The following is a 22072-nucleotide window of genomic DNA, read 5'->3' as shown; positions in this document are numbered from 1 at the left end:
AGAATCAGCGGCATGTCGGCATGAGTTCACTCCGGAATGATGCTGGCGGACTCCCACCAGAATGACTTCAGCCTTTCTCAGCAAGCTAAGAGTGGCAAGTACAGCGGTGTGTATTTTTGTGTGGCATCGTCAGGCACCAATATTAAACTCAATACAGTCATGAGAAATTCAGCTCGGGGACTCTTCTCAGCGTTTCTTGCTCAGAGTTCCGAGGTCTCTGGCTTTCTTCTTTCAACTTTATTTGGCAAACAGTTAAAAAAACAAAAGCTGAAACAAAATCTAGTGTATTTGCACATTTTGGGCTGGGGTCCTTCCCACACTTTAACAGCACTAGCATAGAAAGAATGACCTACCTGGTGGCTTCTGAACACATCTGGCCCCTAACCCTAGAGGCTTCTAGGAACCCAGTCAGGGAAGATAAACCTGGTCCCAGTCTGACTTGGTGACTCAGAGGTGTCAGATAAGATGACCCCAAAGCTCTTGGAGCACATTTCCAACCCCCAGTGACCTGGACTTCATGGACACTTTGGCAATGGTGGGAATTGGCTTCCTTCGCGTACTGTGAGCCATCTCAGCCCTGCAGTGAGGCCTGAGGGCGGCCCAGGCCAGGAAGGCAGAAATACTGCCTGGCTGGGGCAGTCGCAGGGGTGGTGTGGCAGGCACATTCCATTACCTGAGTCCCTAAGCCTAGCCCCGGGTTCCAGCTGTATCTGAGACGGACCAACTCATTCTTTCAGGAACCTGGTAGATACAGACATTAAGAGTAGGGTTGTAAATTCATCCACCATTTATTTCTACTAAAGTCAGGGACAATCTTGATGGCACCACTCTTTTCAAAGTTTTACAAATCACACACACATACATACACACCACACAATGAGTTATAGAATTACTTTATTTTTTCCTCTTTGCAAATATAACATTAAAGTCATCCAACATACACATACTATGGCTCCTTACACATCTTATTTTATCTAAATGTAGATATCTGACCTATGAGATGAAAGTCATCCCATTAAAATGGCAACGTTGCTGAAAAATGCGTTTCCTATTTATGTGATGGGAATTCGATGCCCCATCTGCCTCCCCTCCAAATTCCTTCAGTCCAGAGCTACAGGAAGACAGTTCACAATCGTGGCTAACATGTGGTGCCCATGCACAGAAAGGGCCCCCAAACAATAAGCACTGGGGTTAAACTTCTGAAACAAGCAACTTCTTCATTTGTACAGAGTAAGAATACAGAAGAAAAGCATTATTTTCCTTTTAGCCCTTGTATTAGTATTTTGCCTCCACCCAAATCACTGTGTACCAAGTGGCTACAAAGAATAAAAACCAACTGACTTAAAGTCCCTGAAAGGCATGCAATTAAAATTCCCTAAAGCACACAATCAGTTCCAAGTCTGACTTTTATTGAGTGTAGACTACGGTGCAGGGTTGCCGGCCGAGTCTGTTGTGCTGCTAGGGTTTGCAGCTGCTGCTTCTTTGGTTTCTGGCTGCTGGGTTGCAGTTTGGGGGTCTTCATTTCCGGCACTCTTCTTCCCTTTGTCTGCTGCCTCGGCACTCATTCCCATGATTTCTTGAAGTGGTTGATCGGTTTCAAGGTTGCTTGGCTGGAGTTCATAGACCTGGACTTGACCTGGGACATCGATTGCTTTCTGTTCCAGTTTTTCCAAGATGGTCTGAACCTTCCTGACACCATCTCTCCTGGCCTGACGCACATCAGCTCGTCCTTCAGGGTCCACAGAATCCAGGGCCAGGAGCTCTTTGGTCAAATACTCTTCAATCATCAGGTACTTTTTGTCAGTTTTCTTGCCTTCGAAGTTGTCTACAGCCTGCTCCAGCCCCTGCACCTTCTCCAGGATGGCTTCCACTTTCAGTACACCTGGATGTTTTGGTGGGGCCTCAGCTTCTTCTGGTTTAGGGGCTGTAGTTTCTGTAGGAGCGGGGCTGGGGGTTGCCTTCTCTTCAGCAGCCACATTCTTGGCGGAAGAGGGCACGGCAGAAGGGGCGGGGCTGGGAGAAGGACATGGAATTGGAGCAGAAGGAACCTTTACTTCTACCTTCTCAGAAGAAGGGGGCGGCTTCTGGGAAACAGGCTTAGACTCCGCCTCCTTGCGGATCACTTGAATAGGGATGTGTCCAGGAGGGAGATCTGGTCCAGTTGGGACTGGCTTACTTTCTGGTTTGTTTTCTGGTTGGGTGACAGGAAGAGACTCTCGATGGGTCATGGGCTGCTGCAAAAAAAGAAAAATGGACATAAAGGTATTTTTTAATAACTGGCTGAAAGTCACGGGCAGTTGTTTGTAGTTAGTACCAATTAGAAAGAAAATGGGAAAAATTTTTTTTTAAAGTTTAACAGTATCAAAGAATTTCAAAGTTAACCAACAACCAAAATTAAAATACAGTATTAATCATGTATATGACCAAACCATTTTTTAAAATTTCTATCACTCTGGCCTATTTGTAACCTCTCAATGAACTCTCTGCAGATGGTACTACTACAAGGGAGCGGGGACAATATAGTTTTCAAAACTGAAAATAGCAAAACCTTATGCCGACCGCAGAGCAAGGTTTGTTCAGAGCAGAGTCCTGAGTGAATCTGACTCAGGACGCAACCAGGGAGTCATTGCCACAGGTCCTCTGTCCTTACTGTGTAAAGTCTTCTCCCTGTGGTGTGACCTCTTCATCTTCTGCTCCAGAAAACAAATGATCATTTTGAAACCTATGACAGCCTGCCAGGTATGGTGGTACATGGCTGTAATCCAGTCTCAGCATTTGGGAGGCTGAGGCAGGAGGGCCATGAGTTCAAGGCTAGGCTGAAAGAATTGTGCACATCTGTGCCGCAGCCTGGCACTCAGTCATGCTGCAGCATCTCAAGGCTGACTTCCTGCTTTGCAGTCTTTCATGTGACTGGAGGCTGCAGCCATATTTTTACAAAATGAACTATGTTCAAAACAGGAATACCGACCGGGCTTGGTGGTGCACGCCTGAAATGCCAGTGCTTAGGAGGCTGAGGCAGGAGGATCGTTGCGAGTTCGAGACCAGCTTACCCTACAAAGTGAGCTCAAGGCCAGCCTGAACTACACAGCAAGACCCTGTCTCAAAAAAACCAAAACAACACCAAAAACCCCAAAACAAAAACCAAAACAGTAATACTGTGGCTCTTATAGCGTGTAAGTGAGTATCTGAAATCTCTTTAAAAATCTCACCTACCCCAGTTTCATCAATTGAAAAATAAATGGGTTCTACTATGTCTAAAGTGCCCCTGATTTAAAATATTAATCCTTGAAAGCCTCTAAAAATAGTCCTTTGGACACGCTATAAAAGGGAAGTCATGATGGTCAAAGTCAATGGATATGAAAACATGATTAAATATTACTTTACTCATTATTATGGAGAACATTCAGGAAAAACATGGCAAGATCTCTTTATATTGGTACCTCTCCTCTACGATTACGGAACCCAGGTATGGATATGGTGCAATTCAGCTGTCCAGACACCAGCAACCTCCTTTTCCCTTCAAATCCCTTTTGCCAAACTTTGTCCCTCACCACTTACAAACCGGGCACACACCCACTCTGGCCTTTAAAAGCAAGAGGGCTGTACGAGAAGAAACACACAGTGAGGGTGCCCTAGGGCCTGCGCGCTTCAGAAATGTCAAGGTCATGAAAGCAAAGGCTGAGGAGCTGTTCCAGGGACTAAAGAGAGGGGACATCTAATGAGGCATTCACAATCCTGGACTAGACTTTGGGGTGGAGAAAACTGCTGCGAAGACTTGGAAATGGATATATACTGGGGTGAACTGTCCAGAGACCCGGACACCGGGTAATTAATTCCACCATGAGAATGTTACATCTCCTGAATCTAGTAGTACTCTACTGTGGTTAAGAATGTCTTTTTCCCATCCAAGTACTAACCAGGCCCAACCCTGCTTGGCTTCTGAGATCAGATGAGATTGGGCACTTTCAGGGTGGTTTTCTTCTGATTTTTTTTTTTTTTTTTTTTTCAATTGGAAATTAAACCCAGAGCCTTCTTGCTGAGCTCCACAGGCTGTTTTTCTTTTCTTTTCTTTTCTTTTTTTAATTTTGAGACAAAGTTTTGTTAAATTCCCCAGGCAGAGCTCGAACTTGCCATCTTCCTGCCTCAGTCTCCCAGAGTGCTGGGATTACAGGTGTGTGCCACACCCAGCTATGAATGTCTTTTTCTTATGGAAATATGTATTTAGGGGTAAAGGGGCATGATGTTTGCAACAAACTGATTATATGGAGGGGAATGACAATGTAAATGCAGCAAAATGTTAACAAATAGTGAATTTGGACAAAGGGCGTATCAGATTTTTTGCATAAATTTTTTTCAGTACTTATTTCCAAAGCAAAAAGCAAAAACAATTGTAAAATAAGGTAGTGTTTGTTTGTTTTTTTTTCCTTTTCCAGGTCTCTGGACAGTGCCAGTGTCTGTAGGAAAAAGATACCCCACATTTGTTCAAGGGTCTTTGGAGGGCAGGGAAAACCAGGACTGCGCTGCATTTCAGGAAGTGTGTTCGGCCCAAGCAGAGGCACAGAGAAGGCAGTAAGCAGAAGAGGCCCGCAGAGTGCAGAAGCAGGAACAGTGAGGAGACACGTTACCCATTACACCGGATGCCAGCTGTGGCTGGGGTGTGGAGGGCCCTGACAGGATATGGTAGGCACAGAGGAACCTGGTCCCAAGTGTGACAGTGAGAGCAGAAGGTCTGCCCAGCTATTTCCTCAGCCACAGTGGAAAACAACCAGCGAGCAGAAGCCGCAGAAAGTACTGAGAGTTCATGGCCCTCGTTCTGCATTTCTATGGAGGACCAGCAATTTCCAGAATCTCACTTTTTTCCATCGGCAGAGCTGAAGGGGGAGCCCGGCGCACACGCACGGAGCTCTGACACTTCCACAGCAGTCTGCCAACACCTCGAGTTCCTTACCTGAGGCCGGTCCACCACAGTATGCACACGGATGGGTGACGGGGAGTGTACCGGCGTGCTGCTTCTGGCCGGTGAGCCGTCCCGGCTGGCTGGGCCTCGGACTGGGGACATAAATGGTGACGCTGCCCGCCGGGGCTCCCAGTCATCCCCTTGGATCTTGTGGTACACGGGTTGGTGAGTCTGGTATTCACCCTGCTGAGCTGGGTAGTGGGTCTTCTGGGCTTGGTGGAAGGAAGGCTGGGCTGCCGGCCGGGTGACGTTCTGCTCATGTATCACTGGGATGGGGATGTAGCCCCGGGGCAGCTGGTGACTGCTCAGGCTGCTCCTGCCAGAGGAGGGTAGACTGGCGGTGGAAGACGAGGATGAACAGTCAGAGGCAGCTGGAGACTGGGACCTCTGCAAGAGACAAAGGATAGAGGACACCGCCCATGAACGACCGACCTGCTGTTCTGGCAATCCAGCCTTCCACTGTGCACCTGCTCGTGGCCCCACACTCCCTAACACCTCCCACCTGGAAAATGTTTCCATTTCCGAAGTGTAGTGTTAAGGGGCTCGGGCTTTATTTCAGTGGTAGAGTGTGTAACCTAGGTTTCACTGCTAGGACCAAAAAAGACTATTAAGACTGAGAACTCTGGAATAAAGAAGACTGGGTTCAAATTCTTCATGGCTCAATAACTTTCCGACCCTCATCTGAAATATGAGAAAAGAGGAACACCCCCACCCATGGGCTGTTGTGCATTCAGTAAAATCATCTGTGTACATGCCTCAGCATGAGCAGTACACACAGGAAGTGCTGGGGCCGTTGTGTCTGTTGTTCAGTATATGTCTTCTCATTCCCCTCCTTAAGCCTTTTTCTACTAATCTTTCAAGAACCAGCTGAGTAACTTAACTGAGAGCAGGGTCCCTTTGTACAGCCCAGGGCCACCGACCAGGTGCCTTTCTCTTCTGGGCCCCCTTCTATTATTGAAGGGTGTTTCTCCAGTTGGATTCTAAGGACTGTACTAGCTTAAATCTCCTAAGATTGACGTGTCACTGATTTTTGCAGCAAAAACATTACAAATGTAGGTACCGCCTCTTTAAGGAAGGAAAAATGCTTCCTTGTATCTCATGTTTAATCACAACTTTTCACCCCCAAGCAGATCGTGAAGCTGAACAGATTCAGAACAGAGCTGAGAGGCAATCACGACTCTGGATTAGACAGGAAATGAAAATTTGTGCTCAAGAATAATGCCAGGGAACAGGGTAGGATGATATACAGACAGGAAAATGAAGAGCGCTTATGCTCACGAATCCTATTGGATCCACTGGCCTGCAAATCTCAGCTAAGAGCCGGATTAACAACTATTCTTTTGCTATTACGGTACTCTATTAACGCAATGAATCTACCAAGATACCCTGAAGTGTTGGGCTTTGGGGATGAAAGCCTATCTTGCAACTGCTGCCTTCCTAATTCCCATCTGAGGTTCCTTTTAAACTGTGGGGGACACTTTGTTTTCATTATTAACACAGGTCTGAGCAGTTTGCATTTATCTATGAGCACCATACGGACCAAAACAATAATACAGCTCTGTCTGAAATGAAAAGCCCAGCAGAAATAGGGAGCAGCAGAATCAGGAGCCAGGAGGTCAGGTTTCTGGTCCTAGCTCTGCTACTTCTACCTTTACGAATCTGAACCAAGCAGTTTATAGTTTACTCCCTTGGTTCTGGCTCCTCAACTACAAAAACAAACCACGTGAGTCCTGTGCAGGCCACCTGTGAGACACTGAGGGAAAACACACCTGTGAAACACTGAGGGACAATGTGGAGCTATCCAGCTGTCTTGTAGGGGGACCTCTGGTGCTGCAGGGCAGGCCCAGACTCTGGTGTATCAACTGGTGTTTGGCCCAGGGTAAGCAAGGCCTCGCCTTACCTCAGGTCCATGGGAAGCTGGGGGTGGGGCTGCTGCAGCTGCTGCCACCTGGCTGCACTGTTTATCTAGCTGGGTGGCTTCTGGCATACCACCACGCAGAGGTGACTGGGATCTCTGAGGAGCAGCTGCTGCCGCCTCAGTTCGGAATCGCTGCGCCCCAGGCTGGGCATAGGCACGGAACGGGTGTGGCTGCCGGTTCTCAGAGCCTTCATGGAGGACAGGAATAGGAATGTAGCCTGCTCGGAGCTGAGGGTACACAGAATGGCCTTCCCTGGTAGGCAGCAACCTGGAGCCCTCCCGTGAAGGGCCATTGGCAGAGGATGCAGTTTCCTAAAATAAAATGTGGAGAAACGCAGACTGATTAGAAACTGGGAAGAAAACACCCCTGAAGAGGAAGTAGCAGTGTTGAGTACTGTGACCATCCAAAGTGACCTGGACCCCACAACTTAGGACAGCTGAGCTCAGGGAGCCCAGTTACTCCACAGCCCCTGCTTCTGCCAAGTACCCTCTCTCCTACAGAGGCTGCTGTGGGGTGGGTTTAAATTTAAGACTTGGGGGTACCAGGAGGAACCTTGGGGAGCCCAGGTATTTGTTGAGCACAAGGGAGGTCCCAATTCCCCAAACTGGTAAGACAGGTTCTTTCCAGAGGAGAGAAGGGCATCAGTGTAAGTAGAGAGCTGCTGGCTGTCCTCCAAATCTTCAGAGGCCTGGACCAGAAGGTGATCCCCCAGGAACAAGATTAAGCTCCCCTGCTTCCCAAAAGGCCCTCAAGTTTTTGAATCAGAGTTTGTATCAGATCCAAATATGGAGCACAATTTGGAAATCTTTCCCGAAAAGTGAGAAGGGCGGGACACTGCCGCCCCAGGAATATTGTTTGAACAAGCTGCAAGGGAGGGAGCTACACAGGAATGCAGAAGCATCACAGGAAGGAGCAAAACTCCGGGATTAATTGTGCTAATGTTATCATGCCAACCCACAAGAGTGTCCCTGGCCAAACTCCTGAACTACTGACGCTTTGGCTGGGCCCACCTGTGCACTTCCTTGTAAAATCCAGTTTTAGCAGAAGAACTCTGCTAACTCAGGTTAGCCAGAACTTCTCTCCTCCCTATGGTATCTGATCATCCCTGGTATCTGATCAGGTTCCCTGTCTCAACTGCCCCCACCCCAGGGGATGTGTGAGCACCCTGGCCTGTCTGCAGCAAGAATCCTGTTAGGTCAGTTTAGCCAGAATCTCTCCTTCCCTTGATGTTCCTTTCCTTTTACTTGTTTTCCATCCCCTGACCCTCATTGCTGCTTGGCTATAAATTCCCCCTTGCCCATGGGGTACTGGGAGTGGAGCCCAATCTCCCTCCCACTGCAAGACCCCGGTGCAGCCTTTCCCACCATGCCTCAACAAGTAGCACAATATAATTTTTTTTTCTTTAACACCACAAAGCCTAGTTGAGTGAGGAGCAGTTGGGGTCCCTCTCTTATGTCCTCTCATGAAGTTCTCCCTTCAGTGGCCTGGCTATTTTGGGACCTTTGAGAAGGCCAAGTTCCAAAATGTACCATAGGGAAAGATCTTATTTCGGACAACAAGGCTGGCCAGCAGCTCGCTGGGCAATGCCATCTCTCACCAAGGCTGTGTAACACAACCCCTTACCATCTCCTGAGCAAGGAGGGTCCCTCCACAGGGGAGGGGAGCTAATGATCTGGGTCACATGTACATATCTGAGGAGGTCAGTATTAAAGGGAGTGAGCCTTCTTTAAGAAGACATCTCTCTAGCCAGGCGTGGTGGCACATGCCTGTAATTCCAGCACTCGAGAGGCTGAGGCAGGGATCGCCATGAGTTTGAGGCCAGCCTGGGCTACATAGTGGGTTCAAGGCCAGCCTGAACTACATAGCAAGACCCTGTCTAAAAAAAAAGAGGAAGCATCTCTCTGAATGGCAAACACCAAAGACTGAGAATCTGTAAGACTTCAGGGTATAATTATTGCTGCAAAATCAGTCACAAGGGCAGGCACCACGGGCTGATTTGCATCTTGAGTGAAGAGACCATTAATTCTGTGGTGCTGCTATTTATACACAGATGTGGGCACCAGGTGGCTGGCCCTGAAATTTAGCTCTTTTAGGCCCATCAACTGCCTCCCTCCTGCTGAACACAGGAAAGGCAAGGGTGTCACTGTGCCCTTGGGGACACTGCAGACAGGCACTTGGCACTCTCAGATTAGAAGACCCACGTGCTCAGGGCAGCAGCATTATTTTAGTTTGCTTAACTCTCGGGTCACTCCTCTCAAGAGCAGGAGTGGATCCAGGCCTCACACTCACAGCCTGGGTCCTACTGTGAGGCAGGCACCAAAGAGTGCCAGCAAGGGGCACGAAAGAAACCCTCTGCTGCTCAGTATTGAGCCAGAACATTCCTCTGGGAAATGTGCTCACTAACTGGGACACCTTTCCTTCCAGCTGCAATCAGGAGCTGGCCTAAGCCCTGTAAAATCGTTCGTGCTGGCTGCCCAGGGCTCACTGTCTCTTCTAGCCATGTACAAAACCTCTGTCACTGCACCCACCTCAAAGCCAAGCAGCTAGCAAGCCTGGGCTCCCCCGTCCAACACCATGATTAGCCCCAGCAGGTGTGACCTCTGCACTGGGGGCTGATGGGCTGGGCTCAGAATGCATAAAACACACAGGAAGCGAGCAGAGGCTGAGGTAGGAGGGAAGTGCAGGGCTTTCCCAGGGCGCACGTTAGCCCCAGGGCACCCACCTTCATTCTTGCCTCCATTAGTAACAGCTCTGTGAGCTTGGATAATCCTCTTACCTCTGCAAGCCTTCACCTCCTTTTCTGGAAACCAGAACAGGCAATACCCACCCTGCAGAACCGTGGTAGTTTTATAAAACACATTAGGAGGAACGCCCAGCCCACAACAAATACGAGTTCCCTCCCTAAAGAGGCCCAAGAGTATGCTCTTCAGACTCCTAAGTATCACAGAAACCAAAAGTGAAGGATAAGGGACCAAGGATTTAGCTCAGTGGTGCAGCGTCTGCCTGGCAAAGGTGAGGTGCTCAGTTCCATTCCCAGGATCCCCTCACAAAAAAAGGGAAAGACAAAACTAAGTGATGGTGGTAGAGATGGGTGGTGATAAATGGATACATACCTATGTAAAAATCTATCCTCCCTAGAACCTTATACTGCCCACCCATACTACCTGTTTTTAACAGGTAAGAGCTTCTTCCCATGACCCTCGTTCCCAAACCTTGTCCCCTGCCAGGGCCTGCGATTCGTGGGCAAGCCAGTAAAGTGGCTCCTTGGGAAAGCCCCTGGATTTGGAAGGCTATGGAGCAAATTCACATTTTATGCAACTTGGTGACTCTATCCCATACCTCAATTGAAAGAGGAAAGGAAAGAAAGAAGGAGGAATGAAATACAGAAGGAAGATCCAGCCTGATCAATGACCAGGACGACAAACGCTGTTCTCTACAGCCAGTGTCCAACACTGGTCTTTCCAGAAGTGCCGCATCTAGGTCAGAGGAGGAAAAAATGTGGTCACTGTGGGCAGGGTCAGTGTGGTCACTGTCAGAGCAGCAGCTGGAAGGGAGGCTGGACAGAGTGCTGAGCCACAGCGCAAGATGAGGCTGCAGGCCCATGTCCAGTCCTGAGAGGTGCTGACCATCACAAGGAGACACGCCTAGGCTGGATGGGAGGAGCTGACAGGGAGAAAGTACGGCACCTCAGCAAGTGAGGAAGAAGCCAGGCAGGGCTAAGGAAGGGAAGAGAGCAGCGCAGAGACACAGGAGGGAAGAGCGGAGGAGGCTGCGAGAGTCTTCTCTGGCTGGCAGAGCGGGGGAGGAAGGGAAGGGCCTGGTTCTCCACCAAGACCAGGTCTTGAACTTGGAACTGATGGAAAAATCATGCTGGCAGTGGGCACAAGGTGGATGGTTAGAAGAGGAGGGCAGGCTGGAGGCTGCTTTTCCTTACAGTCCTGAGGTCTGTGCTCCTGCGTCTACATGAATAAAATCTGCGTCTGTGAATGTCACATTTGAAAGGAGTTCCAGGCCCCCTTCCACTCTGGGGCTTTGCCTTAGGTAAGTGACAGACCACACTGCTTCACAAAACAGGCAATTAACACTGGCACCTGAATGAATAATCTAAACCAAAAATGAAACTCCTGACCTTAAGGTGTGTGCTGGGAATGCTGATACTTCTAAGGTTCCTACTGTGTCATCGCTATAGTCTTACAGGAAATGCCTGTTTTTACTATGTAAAAAGCACCATCTCGAAGATTCACATTGCCCACTCTATCTTCTATGGTGTTTTCATCATAATCTGGTTTTTAAAAAATGTTTTTAAATGAAAAGAAAATGTGCAATATTTATAGTTCCCCTAGAACAGTGGTGGTGAACCTACGGCACTTGTGCCACGGCCAGCTGTTTGTTACCACTGAAAGCTCTGAAAGGTTTGCCATCACTGCCATAGAATATGACTAAAACATATTTTCTCAGTCCATTAGGAAGTATTCTCAAGTTCAAGCACATGTATAGTGACAGCTTCTTGGTTACACCAGCGTCTTTCAGACCAGACTCACCGCCTGCCCTCTCTGGACTTCAACGGGGACTAAGGAATAGCTCTGTGAGATCATGTCATAGGCAGTGGGGTAAAAGCACAGCCACCAGGCAAGTGACTCCTGATCCGCATCTCGAGATCAGCCTGCAGCTCCACTCATTATCCTTGTATTTGGTAGACATCAGGAAGACATTAAAAATCCAATTAGGAAATAAGAGCCCCAGGGCCTGACTTTCACTGCTTATATCAATACTTTAATTTATCAAATGAATTAGTAATTCTTCCCCCTTGTTTGCATATTGCGTCTGAGGTGTGTCCGAGGGTTCCAAACAACTCCATGTGTGAGATGGCCAGGAGAAAAAGCAGAAACAAATTACCCAAATTTGCCCTATTAAGAGTTAAGACTTTATTATTAAAGAAAGCCTGAGGTCAGATTCCGAGCATGGGTCTGCTGCTGGCTTTGTCTGCTTAAGACCATACCTAAGCTTCACTGCTGATTTGGGACAGGTACACAGGCTCAAAGGGAACAGTTAGGAGACCTGAAAGAAACTGTACTTGGTCCTACTTCCTGCTCTGCCCCAAAATGTGTTACCTAAGCAGCTTGCATCCCCTCCCTGGACTTTAGTTTTCTCAGCTGTAAAATGCAGGAAAGGCCCAGAAATGTTCTACAAACTGTGGCTCTCCATCTGCAGGGGCAATGGAACATCCAGGAAACAAACAAACAAAAAAAAGCAGATTCTAAGCACAGCCCGATTCAGTCTGACTTAATAGGTAGGTACATGAACACCTTAAGGGATGGGTTCACACTAGAAGTTGCTGGATTTCAAGGCACCCAGAGTTTCATACACCAAATGAAAGAGGCAGAACACCACCCTCCAGCTGGCAGTCCTTGCAGTTAGTGCCTTAGAATTAGGACAGGGAGAGGAACACTCTTGGGGCCCCTGCTAGGTATGTACCTACTGATAAATAAGCTGGGAGCATTCATGGGACAGTGTAGGCCAAGGGCTGGCTTTGACCCATCCACAACTGGTACTCTGTGTGTTGGTGGTCCTAGGAGCCCTAAAAAGGCCACCCCTCATGAGCCTGGGTGCGCACTTTAGCTCCATTAGTTCGGTGCACTTACTTGGAGGGCTGCCCCACAGCACTTCTTACTTGACAGCCCTGGAGCTTAAGTAGGACACAGATTCTGTTAACTGGGTTTTTAGGCCAGAAGAGCCTCCACCCAGGTCAGGCGTTGGGTTTTACTAACAACACTTCAAAATTTCTAAAACAAAGAAAAAAAGAAGAAAATAGATGAGGGAGAAAAGTAATCCTGGAACTCCCCATGTAGCTAGGATCTAGGTCAAAATCAAGTGGCTTGGCTCACCTCTATCAGGCAGGAGATAAACATGAAACTTTCATCTAATGCATAAATCGAGTTGAGCTTCACCATCCTACCACAACTTTCTGTTTGGTAGGACAGGCCATATAAACGAATTAGCATTGTTAATGTCAATTTGATATATAAATAAACAGCCATTTGTATCCCTATGACCAAACTAAATTCTTTCCATTCCCACTGGGCTGTGAAGTAGGTCTTTCCCACCACTCTCTGCACTGTCTAGGGCACACAATCAACTGGACAAATTCTGAATAATAAACCTGGTCCATATTTCACCAAAGTCCATCTACAGCATCCTTCAAGGTCCTCATGTACCTACCTATTAAACCATAAGTTTTGTCTTGGGACTCCAAGTAAGATAGAAGATCTATGCTGGTCACAAACTCTGTGAGCCACCATGCGTCACAGCTGATTGAACGCTTGCTCTGATATGCCTGTTATTCAGTCATAAATATTTTATCCTGGGATTAGTGAAATGGATGTCTCTGTATGTTTCTACTGGAGAAAATTTTTAAAGGATGAAACCATCATCACCTCTCTTTACAGTTGTGTCCAAATAATAAGAATTTTCTACTGCAAGCTGTCAGCCTAGACTCCAATCTCTCCCTGCTTTTACCAGCCAGTGGCCTCATACCAATCCCCTTTTTAAGATTCAGATCCTCCAACTATAAAAGTCCTTACATCTTCCAGTGGTCTTTGAAAGATTTCAGAGAAATAAGGCCTGAGAAGGTCTTCCTCAACTCTAAGCCACTCCCGCCTAAAGAATCCTGTTCCTTCATTCCGTAACTAATCATTGATGGGCCAGGCTGTCTCCAGTAGCAGTTAGTTGAACCTATTGTTTACGAAGCCTAGCTCCTCAGTGGTTCTCACCAAGTTGGTAAAAGCCCACTAGAGCTGGAAGACTCTTTATCTGAGAGTCTTAAAAGCACTGATTAGCAAGGATGCTATTGTTTCTGCTGAAAACTAACCTGAAAGCAACAGCTAAAAACCCACTCTAAGGACCTAACCCCTGAGTACCCACTTCTGTCTAACAGGGCAGGGCTTGCACACAGATAAGCCAACACCCCACTGCACTGGCTGCCGCTCCTCCAAATGCATCCAGAGACCTAAGGGAGAGAGAGGCCAGGCTGGGTTGGGGCACAGGGAGGTCCACCAGGATGTAGAACATCTGCTAGCATCTCAGCACCAGGGCTACAAGTGGTCCCCAAACCAAGCATGTCCACTGGCAGTTGCTGATTATTTCTCTGGCGGCAGGCAGGGCTAAAGGCTCAGGGCCAACCTTCAGCCTCCCCACTGTCCCCCACCCCTTGGAGCCCTCTTCAAGGATTTCATTTAGCAGATACGGTAACAGGATGCGGCCCAAGGTCACACAGGAAGCTGATGCACAGCCAGGCTGAGAAGCCCATTGAGGGACACTCACCTCCTGAACTCATGACTCTAGGACATTCAACACTACCTATTTCCTCTTCAGAAAAATAAAAAGAACAAGGCCATCTGCTTTAAATAAACTAGAGCCAGGAGTCACCGATGGACAAGTACCTGAAACCTCTAAGTACCTGAAAAAGACCTGAAACCTTCTTATGCCTTATTTCTCATGCCTTATTCAGACAGAAAGAACTCTCCGTCTGAATTGAAAGAGACCAGGAGGGGACCCACCCCCCACTTCTGGTACCTTTTCATGGCATTCTAAAAGCTATGTCCCATACAAAAAGTGAGCATGCTGGTCATATGGACATTCCATCTGTTGGATGGCAAGCATATGTTAGGTGTCAGCAGACATAATATACTTTGCCAAAAGAAAAAAATCTGCCAATTCATCACCAGTAGGTGCAGCAAGGGGAGATCCTCTCTGACCAGCAGTGGGACCCTTGGGAAATTCCTGGGGTGCTCTTCTCCCCAGCCTAAGCAGCTTCTCCAAGCATTCTTCCTACAACAACCACGTTTGTCAGCCTGTCTCAGGCAGAAGATCCTGAAGTCCCACAAAGCCCACCAGCCTTCATTTGCATACTGCCCCAAGGAGCACTGGAAACCCAGAGCAGCCTGAGGGTCATCTGGACACCAGTTGGGGAAATCACATAAATTTGGAAATAAGAAGAGATTTAGCTTCTGAGAAAAAAGACTCCAGGTCTATCTGAGAGCTGAAAGAGCCCATCTGTCGTTTGGGGCAGCCAATGCCTAACTGGAAATACCTTCCTAACCTACAGCAAAGGCTATGAGCCTCTCCAGCAATTGCTCCCAATCATCAGTTCACTGTGGCCCTAAATACCTTCCATACAACATCTCCCTTCGGTTTCCCAATCCTTGCCCACTGAACAGAAGAGAAGAATGGGGCTCAGGGAGAGTGAGCAATTTACCTAAGGCTTCTAGAACCCAGGTTTGTCTGATAGGAAGGCCAGGCACATGCCAACCCTTTTGCTATCCCTTTCCTGCGGTACCTGTACACTGTGTGGTAATGTTCACGTGTGATTAATGTCTCCAAGCCCTTCCTCTTCCTGGGGTAAAACGCAGCAGGAGAGAAGGCATTTCATTTTGTCTGGCTGAGCTGGGCTGAGGTTCAGACTTGGAACATTCAGTTCAAATGTGCTCTAGGTCAGGGAGCCGCCGCTCTGTGCTGAGTCATCGGCCCAGCCACGGCAGGGGGAGCGGGAGTGAAGACACTGCTTAATTCTGAGTCACCACAGCACCAAGACTGCACTGGCACCCTACACAGGGTCACTGTCGGCACTGGGGCCTTTGCAGGGAATGGACCCACTCTGACCCAGCAGGAGAGCTGACCCTGTTTTGATGCTGAGTGGGGCCTGCTGCACTGATCCAAAAGGTTCAGTTAACCAGCAAGCTGGCTGCCTTATCTTCTGCACACACAGGTTGCCTTCCTATCTTCCCATTGCTTGTATTCTTTTAAACCTTTCATTCATTCATTCATTCATTCATTCATCCAAAAGGAATTTTGAAAATAGGAAAAAGAAAACCCCACCCTTCTAATGCTACTTTAGTAGGCACTCTGAAGTGACTTTGAAATAGGAAATGTTTGTTCTCCAACAGGATGCTAAGGAATTTTCCATGAGAAGTCCCCCTTCAATTCATTAGGGCCTAGCTGTATACGGAGAGCTTTGGAAAGCTGCGATGTTTACAGGCTCCTGACACAGGCAGGGAGCATTCTGTGATTCTGGCCTTTCTGAATTGAGAGTAAATAAGAAGCTCTGTATATCCGTGTCTGATCTTACTGCCAGCCACAAGAACAAAACATTAGACAGACTCCTTTTCCCAATGCTGGGACTTTGGCCGTGTAGCTATGGATCAGCGGCGTCTGGCTGCTGTCAGCTCCCAGCCCCTCCTGCAGGCCTGCTGCAAGATGCTGTGTCACTGATGGGAACACAGCAGAGCTTCTCCAGACTCATCAGGACTTAAAAAAAAAATCAATGCTGACATCCTCGGTGCGGAAAAGGCCATTCAGAAAGTGGTCAGAAGGACTACTCTGGGAAATCTGGAGCCCAGGACTACTGCAGTGCTGAGCGACCCACAGAAGCATTCCCTTGACACAGCAACTATCCATACTTCTTAAGGGGCAGCCCTTCTTTAATCAGCCTTTACAGCTTCACACAGAGTCATCTGTTTGATTTCTGCTAAGCAAGTGCACAAGCTCTTCTAGGCATAGACAGGCAGAGAGATAAACACACAGACTCTGTGTGCCCAGAAACTCTCAACAGGGATGTGAGCCCAACGCAAATTAGGAAAGTGGCCACTTTTAAAAGAAAGATTTGAATTAGGGTAACATGGAGTCCAGAGCAGGGACAGCCCGCTTCTGAACGGGGGGAAGGCGGACATGCTTCGTAGAGAAAGGCATCAAAGTGGTAGAATAGGTCCCTATATAGCATTTAACACTGTGACCTCAACCCAGTGGGCACTCAGTAGATTTCAGATGAGATGAATAAGTGATGAAGGCTAGGGTCCATCTCCTGAGTTTAGACCCAGCCTTGGGAAAGGAGCCAGCGTTTCTGATCAACTGTACAGAGATGGATGGAGGCTGTTTATCAGGCTGCACCTGAAGAGACCAAGTACGAAGCAGCCTGGCCCACTGAGGGCAAGAGTGTCCGTCCTCCTGCAGGACCCCAGACAGGGGTAAAGCCACAACAGTCATTCTTTTACACCAAGGGCCAGGCACATCCCCTCTTTGAGTCCTGTTTCTCATTCATGAGACAAACTTAATAGCTTCTATCCCAGAGAGCTATCTTGAGGATTTAAAAAGACAAGTTTTGTAAAAGCACACATCCTTATCTGGAACATATGTATCAATATGTTGACAGACCAAAATAATTACATTCATTCCTTCCTAAAGAAATCTTTTCCGCTAAGCTTTTGCAAACTGCCTGGCTTCCTGAGAAGCTGCCAAGGCTGCAAAGATAGCTTCATAGAAATATGTGAAGACTTAATAACACCACACGTCACACAAAGTGTCACAAGTACCAGACTGAGGGACGGAGATCAACTTCTGCATCTGCAAAACGAGGAGGGGAATTGCTGAGTGGCCTCAGAAGTCCATTTGAGTCTAAATTCTGAGGTTCCTTAACGAGCAGGACCTCTCTCTAGTGTCCATATTAAGAGCAACATTAAAACAGCAAAACTGGAAGGAGAATGCGCAGATCTGGATTATCTTTGGTTTCCTACTTTGGATGGTAAATATCAGAACATCATTTTAAAATGTCAATAAAATAAATGTAATGAACATGTAGAATGGTTTATATAAGGCAATTGTGTGTCATTCCAGAAATGAGGACAGTGCTAATCAAGCCTCCTAGGTGACGTGAAGCTTTCTGACTCACCACCAGCCCCGGTAACTTCCAACGTTTAAGCCTTCCCAGCCCTGGCTAACGTCAAAGGCTCCACGGTTCCCGTCTGTGGATGGTACTCTTGGAAAGGGCACGCTGACTCCACAAAACAGGGAACAAATGACGCTGTCAGAAGTGCACTGGGCTTCATGTGAGCTAAACACAGGCTGTTCTTTAGGAGGAAAATAAAGGTGTTGGATGAGCTGGGTTCCCAAGGCACACGGCCGTGCTCTGCATTTGCTCAGCCACGACTGGGACTTGCTGGAAACGGGGAGGATGGACTGGCCACCCATTTCCTCACTGTGCTGAAGAGCACAGCATTCTGCAGTCAATCTGCAAAGAGCAAAATGAACTCAGTTTAAGAAAATTCCGGGGGTTTTGCTGAACCTGAAGCATAACAGGTGGGTCCCTCTCATCACAACTCAAAACATTTCCGATTATCTCTGAAAAGATGTTTCTACCTCTGACGGTACCCAAGTGTGATCTTCAAATTATGACGGTGACAGTGCAGAGAGGGCAAGACGAGACACCGGGAGAGGCTCTGGTTCACTTCTTCCTGGGCAAAGGAAGGAAGGTCTGCCCACCTTCCTATTCTTGCATGGCCACCCTGGCAGATTCTGCCTGGGACTGTTGCCACGCTCTCTCACAACATCCCCAGCAGCGTCACCTCCAGAAGCCCAGCCACAAGGAGTTTCCCCAAGAAGGAAAGTGGAGGCTGGGCAAAGCCCTGCAGCTCAGATGTGAAGCAGACGCAGCTTGAGGGATTCCAGGGCCCACGGAGACACACACAACGTCACAACTCCCCCGCTACCAAACGGGATCAGAGGCCATTAGGACTCTCACGGCAGGTTTGGCAGCATCAGCATCAGCAGAAAGCTTGTTGGGCTTACAGATTTCTGGCCCTACCTAGATTCCACAAGGGACCTGGGGGCCAACACAACTACAGTTTGTATTCTTTAAAGTAACCCTGGAGATCGCTAAGCTGGTAAGCCCCAAGATCCACAGAACAAGAACAGCCCTGCTCCGTGAGAGGGAAGGTCTGCCGATCATCCCAGGGGGATGGCAAGGGACCAGCACTGCAGAGTACCTGGCCTCTGTGTAGTCAGGAGGGGGAACCAGAGGTTGCACTGAACCGCACACCTCCTGCCTCCACGGCGAACATCGACGTCTCCACAGGGAAAGGGCCCGGGCTGGTACAAACTTGCCAGGAGATTAGTGGGAAGGCTAAGTACACAGAAAACTGAAATCCAGAAAGACTGAGGGTGAGGAGGTCCAGCTGCTTAGAAAGACGTCAGATGAAGCTAACGCATTTGCCTCTGGTTGTCTCACCTCTGCAGTGGTGGCAAGTCACTTGCTTTCACTTGCCGCCTGTAAAAATGGGGATGAAAGATCTGCTCTAGCCACTCTAGGGGAATGCGGAGGATCCACTGTGAGAGCATAGAGTTCAAGACACATAGTGCCAGTCATTCCCTTCTTCCGTTTCTTTACCAACATGTTGGTGTAGAAGCATCCTGAGACTGAGTCTTCTAAACTAGAACTTCCTCTCCTCTCCATACTCTGGACTTTCCTGATTGACAGAATTCCTTCTCCAAAGGGACGTTCAGAGGGGCCTCTTAGCTCCACTCCCCCGCAACAGCTCTTTTCTTGTTATGGATTAGGAACCAATTGCTGAATATAAAAGAACACTGAAAATTTCCCACCGTATTTAGTCTGGAGTAAGGTATAATTCACATAAGTGAAACTGCATTAGTCATCCAGATGTTCCGTAATTATCAAAGCATGGGTTTAAAAACAACAAAGCCCAGATGTGAAGCAGGCATAGCTTAAGGGATTTGGCCCCAACCGAACGTTAGTTTTCTCTTTTATGTTTTGGTGCCATGTTGACAAATCTCAAATAATTGTTAATTTCTGAAAGACTGTTTTTGAGTTGATCACATCCAGTCACCAACATCTCAGCAATCATAGCAGAGGTCAGAGACCCAATAATTCCAAAGCAGAGAGAACACAAAGATACCCACATATCATAGGCTGCACAGTTTAGTAAAATTTGAAGCCACTTGTAACTTTTGAGCAGACACGCTGCCTTTTATTAGGACGTCCCATGGTCCTCTCCTTGTTATTGGTGCTAGTTCAGTGCCCTTCAGAGACACACTTGAACTCTGCGTTTCTTTGTATGTGTGTGTGACAGGGTCACAAGGTTGCCTGCACTGAGTTCAAAATTGCAACCTTCCTGTCTCAGCCTCCCTCTGTATTTGTTTATCAGTCAGATAAAGAGGGTGAACTACTTTAAGGACCTTTCAATCTCAAAATTCTGACTGAAATTTTCAAATCAGCTCTTCAAGCCTAGAATTCCTGACTTAGTACTTCGTATTTTGTTTGTTGAGAACAGTAATAGTAACTCAACCTGTTTTCCTTCCCCTTTAAAGCGCTTATAAACCACAGTCTAACCCATCTGCAGGGTGGATACAGAAGATACCAACTTGCTAGGTAAGTTTCATGTTGAAAACAAAGTACTGGCAATGTATACGTTCAAACTGGATCTTCACTCCCAACAAAAGGTGCCAATAGATTCTGCCTGTCTGACCTACAGGAATGGAGCCTCAAAAATACAGCTGTATATTTATTACATGAGATATGCATCCAAGAAGTCTGTAGTATGAGAGCTGGTTTAAAGGAATATAGGTTTTACCCAGTATAGTAACAGATTGAAGAGACACACAAAAAGGTATATATAATTACGCCCATCCCAGCTAATTACAGCCTCTTCTATTTTCGTGAATATACAATTAATATCTTGTAAATGTAAACTGCTGAATATACAATATCTTGCTCTTGGGTACTGGAGTACTACTAATTTTGGGGGGGTGTCTTGTACTAGAGATTGAACCTAAGGCCTTCATGCTGCACTACATTTCCAGTCTTTTTTTTTTTTAATGGGTGTTTTGTTTATTTGTTTCAGACAGGGTCTCACTATGTAGTACAGACTGGCCTTGAACTCAAGGTGATCCTCCTGCCTCAGCCTCCCAAGTGCTGAGATTATAGGTGTGTGTTACCATGCCTGGCTCCAGTTTAACACTGTTAAGGAAATAATAGTGCAGGCTGGGGATGTAGCTCAGAGGTAGAGTATTTGCTTAGCACTTGCCAGGCCCCCGGTTTCATCCATGGCACTGCCAAAAATAAAAAAAATAAAAGTGCATAAAAATGAAGATGAATAATACAGATCTTTTTTTCTAAAATAATGGTTTATACACGCGTGTATTTGCGTGTGTGTGTGTGTGTGTGTGTGTGAGAAAGAGAGAGATGGGGATCAAACACAATGCCTCATACAAGTCAGGTAAGCACTCAGTGACTGAGCTATACTCCCTGAAATAATCGTTTATAAAGCATTTTTATTTTGGTAAGTTTTTAAATCCTCAAAATAATTTATGAGGCTGAGCACTGTGGCACATGCTGTACAGTTCCAGCTACCCAAGAGGCTGAGGCAGGAGGATTGCAAGTTCCAGCTCAGCCTGAGCAATTTAGGTGAGACTCCTGTCTCAAAAAAAATTTTTAAAAAGGTCTGATTAGAGCACTGTCTTAGCTTTGGGGGACATCTAGATACAAGCCATAACAAGCACTGAGAGGTAGAGTGCTGGCCTCGCATTCCCATCCCCTCAGTCCCATCCCCACTAACACACAAATACACAAAACCAGCTTTTTACTGCTTTTGTTTTTGTTTTTCCCTGACAGTAGTAAGTTACTCTTTCTCTAAATGTATTTATTTTTCCCAATTTTTATCCTGAAAAATACCTCGAATTTATAGAAATTATTCGTCAATCAAGATATTAATTATACCTTTTTAATTACACTTTTTAAACGAGAAGAATCTAAACTTGTATTTTCAAATTCCCACACGCTTCACTCCTGAATCACTCCTCGATTATTTGTATACTGGAAGCACATCCTAAGTACGTAGTTTAATACCATAACAAGGAAGGAAATGTATTCCATTAAAAATACGTATCATTCCCTTTCTCTCCAGCGTGAGGCAATGTCGCAAGGCAAAGGCCAACTATGACAGTCTCCGATCTCTAGTTTAGACCCTGCCTGGGAGAAAAGTACCTAGTTGTTTTTAAGTCATGCCGGAATATCTTCCTAGTGAAAGGAGTAGTTTCAAACAATAATACAATTTTAACTGCAAATCTAGAAAGAAAAAATTAAAAGAGTGTATTTATAACCCAGCCTTCCTGAGTCACTCTGTGCCTGGGACCGGAGAGTAAAGTCAAGATAACCCTCTACCCAGTTTGGAACTGGAAGGTGGACTTTCCCGAAGACCCCCGACCCCTGCCCGCGCGCGACCCTCGAGTCGGCCGAGCGCGACGCGTGCAGAGAGCCGGGGGTCTCGATCGCGAGGCCGGGTGGGCAAGGAGGCCGCGGCGGGGCCTGGCCCGGGCCTGGGGTGCTGACCAGGCCGGCCGTCCCTCCCCGGGC

At 47.3% G+C, this 22072-nt stretch overlaps 1 protein-coding gene across 3 annotated transcripts in view; it reads right to left on the bottom strand.

The window, feature by feature from the left end:
* Positions 1–876: 876 nt before the first annotated feature.
* The window catches only part of Bag3 (BCL2-associated athanogene 3), a 22008-nt gene continuing 812 nt past the window's right edge, over positions 877–22072 (bottom strand). Inside the window, exons 2-4 of one of the 3 annotated variants that reach the window (XM_013508589.1) lie at positions 6858–7187; positions 4949–5344; positions 877–2231 (exon numbers count right to left, since the gene is read on the bottom strand). In XM_013508589.1, the coding sequence (XP_013364043.1) occupies positions 1422–2231; positions 4949–5344; positions 6858–7187 (1536 nt within the window). In that variant the 3' untranslated portion in view covers positions 877–1421. Of the gene's footprint in view, positions 2235–4948; positions 5345–6857; positions 7188–22072 lie in introns of all 3 variants that reach the window. The other 2 variants (XM_005412164.2, XM_013508590.1) reach the window with 2 other exon arrangements.

This window comes from Chinchilla lanigera, unplaced genomic scaffold (assembly GCF_000276665.1).
Source record: "Chinchilla lanigera isolate Chin_1 unplaced genomic scaffold, ChiLan1.0 scaffold00150, whole genome shotgun sequence".
Classification (NCBI taxonomy): domain Eukaryota; kingdom Metazoa; phylum Chordata; class Mammalia; order Rodentia; family Chinchillidae; genus Chinchilla; species Chinchilla lanigera.
This window is presented reverse-complemented; position numbering and strand designations above follow the sequence as displayed.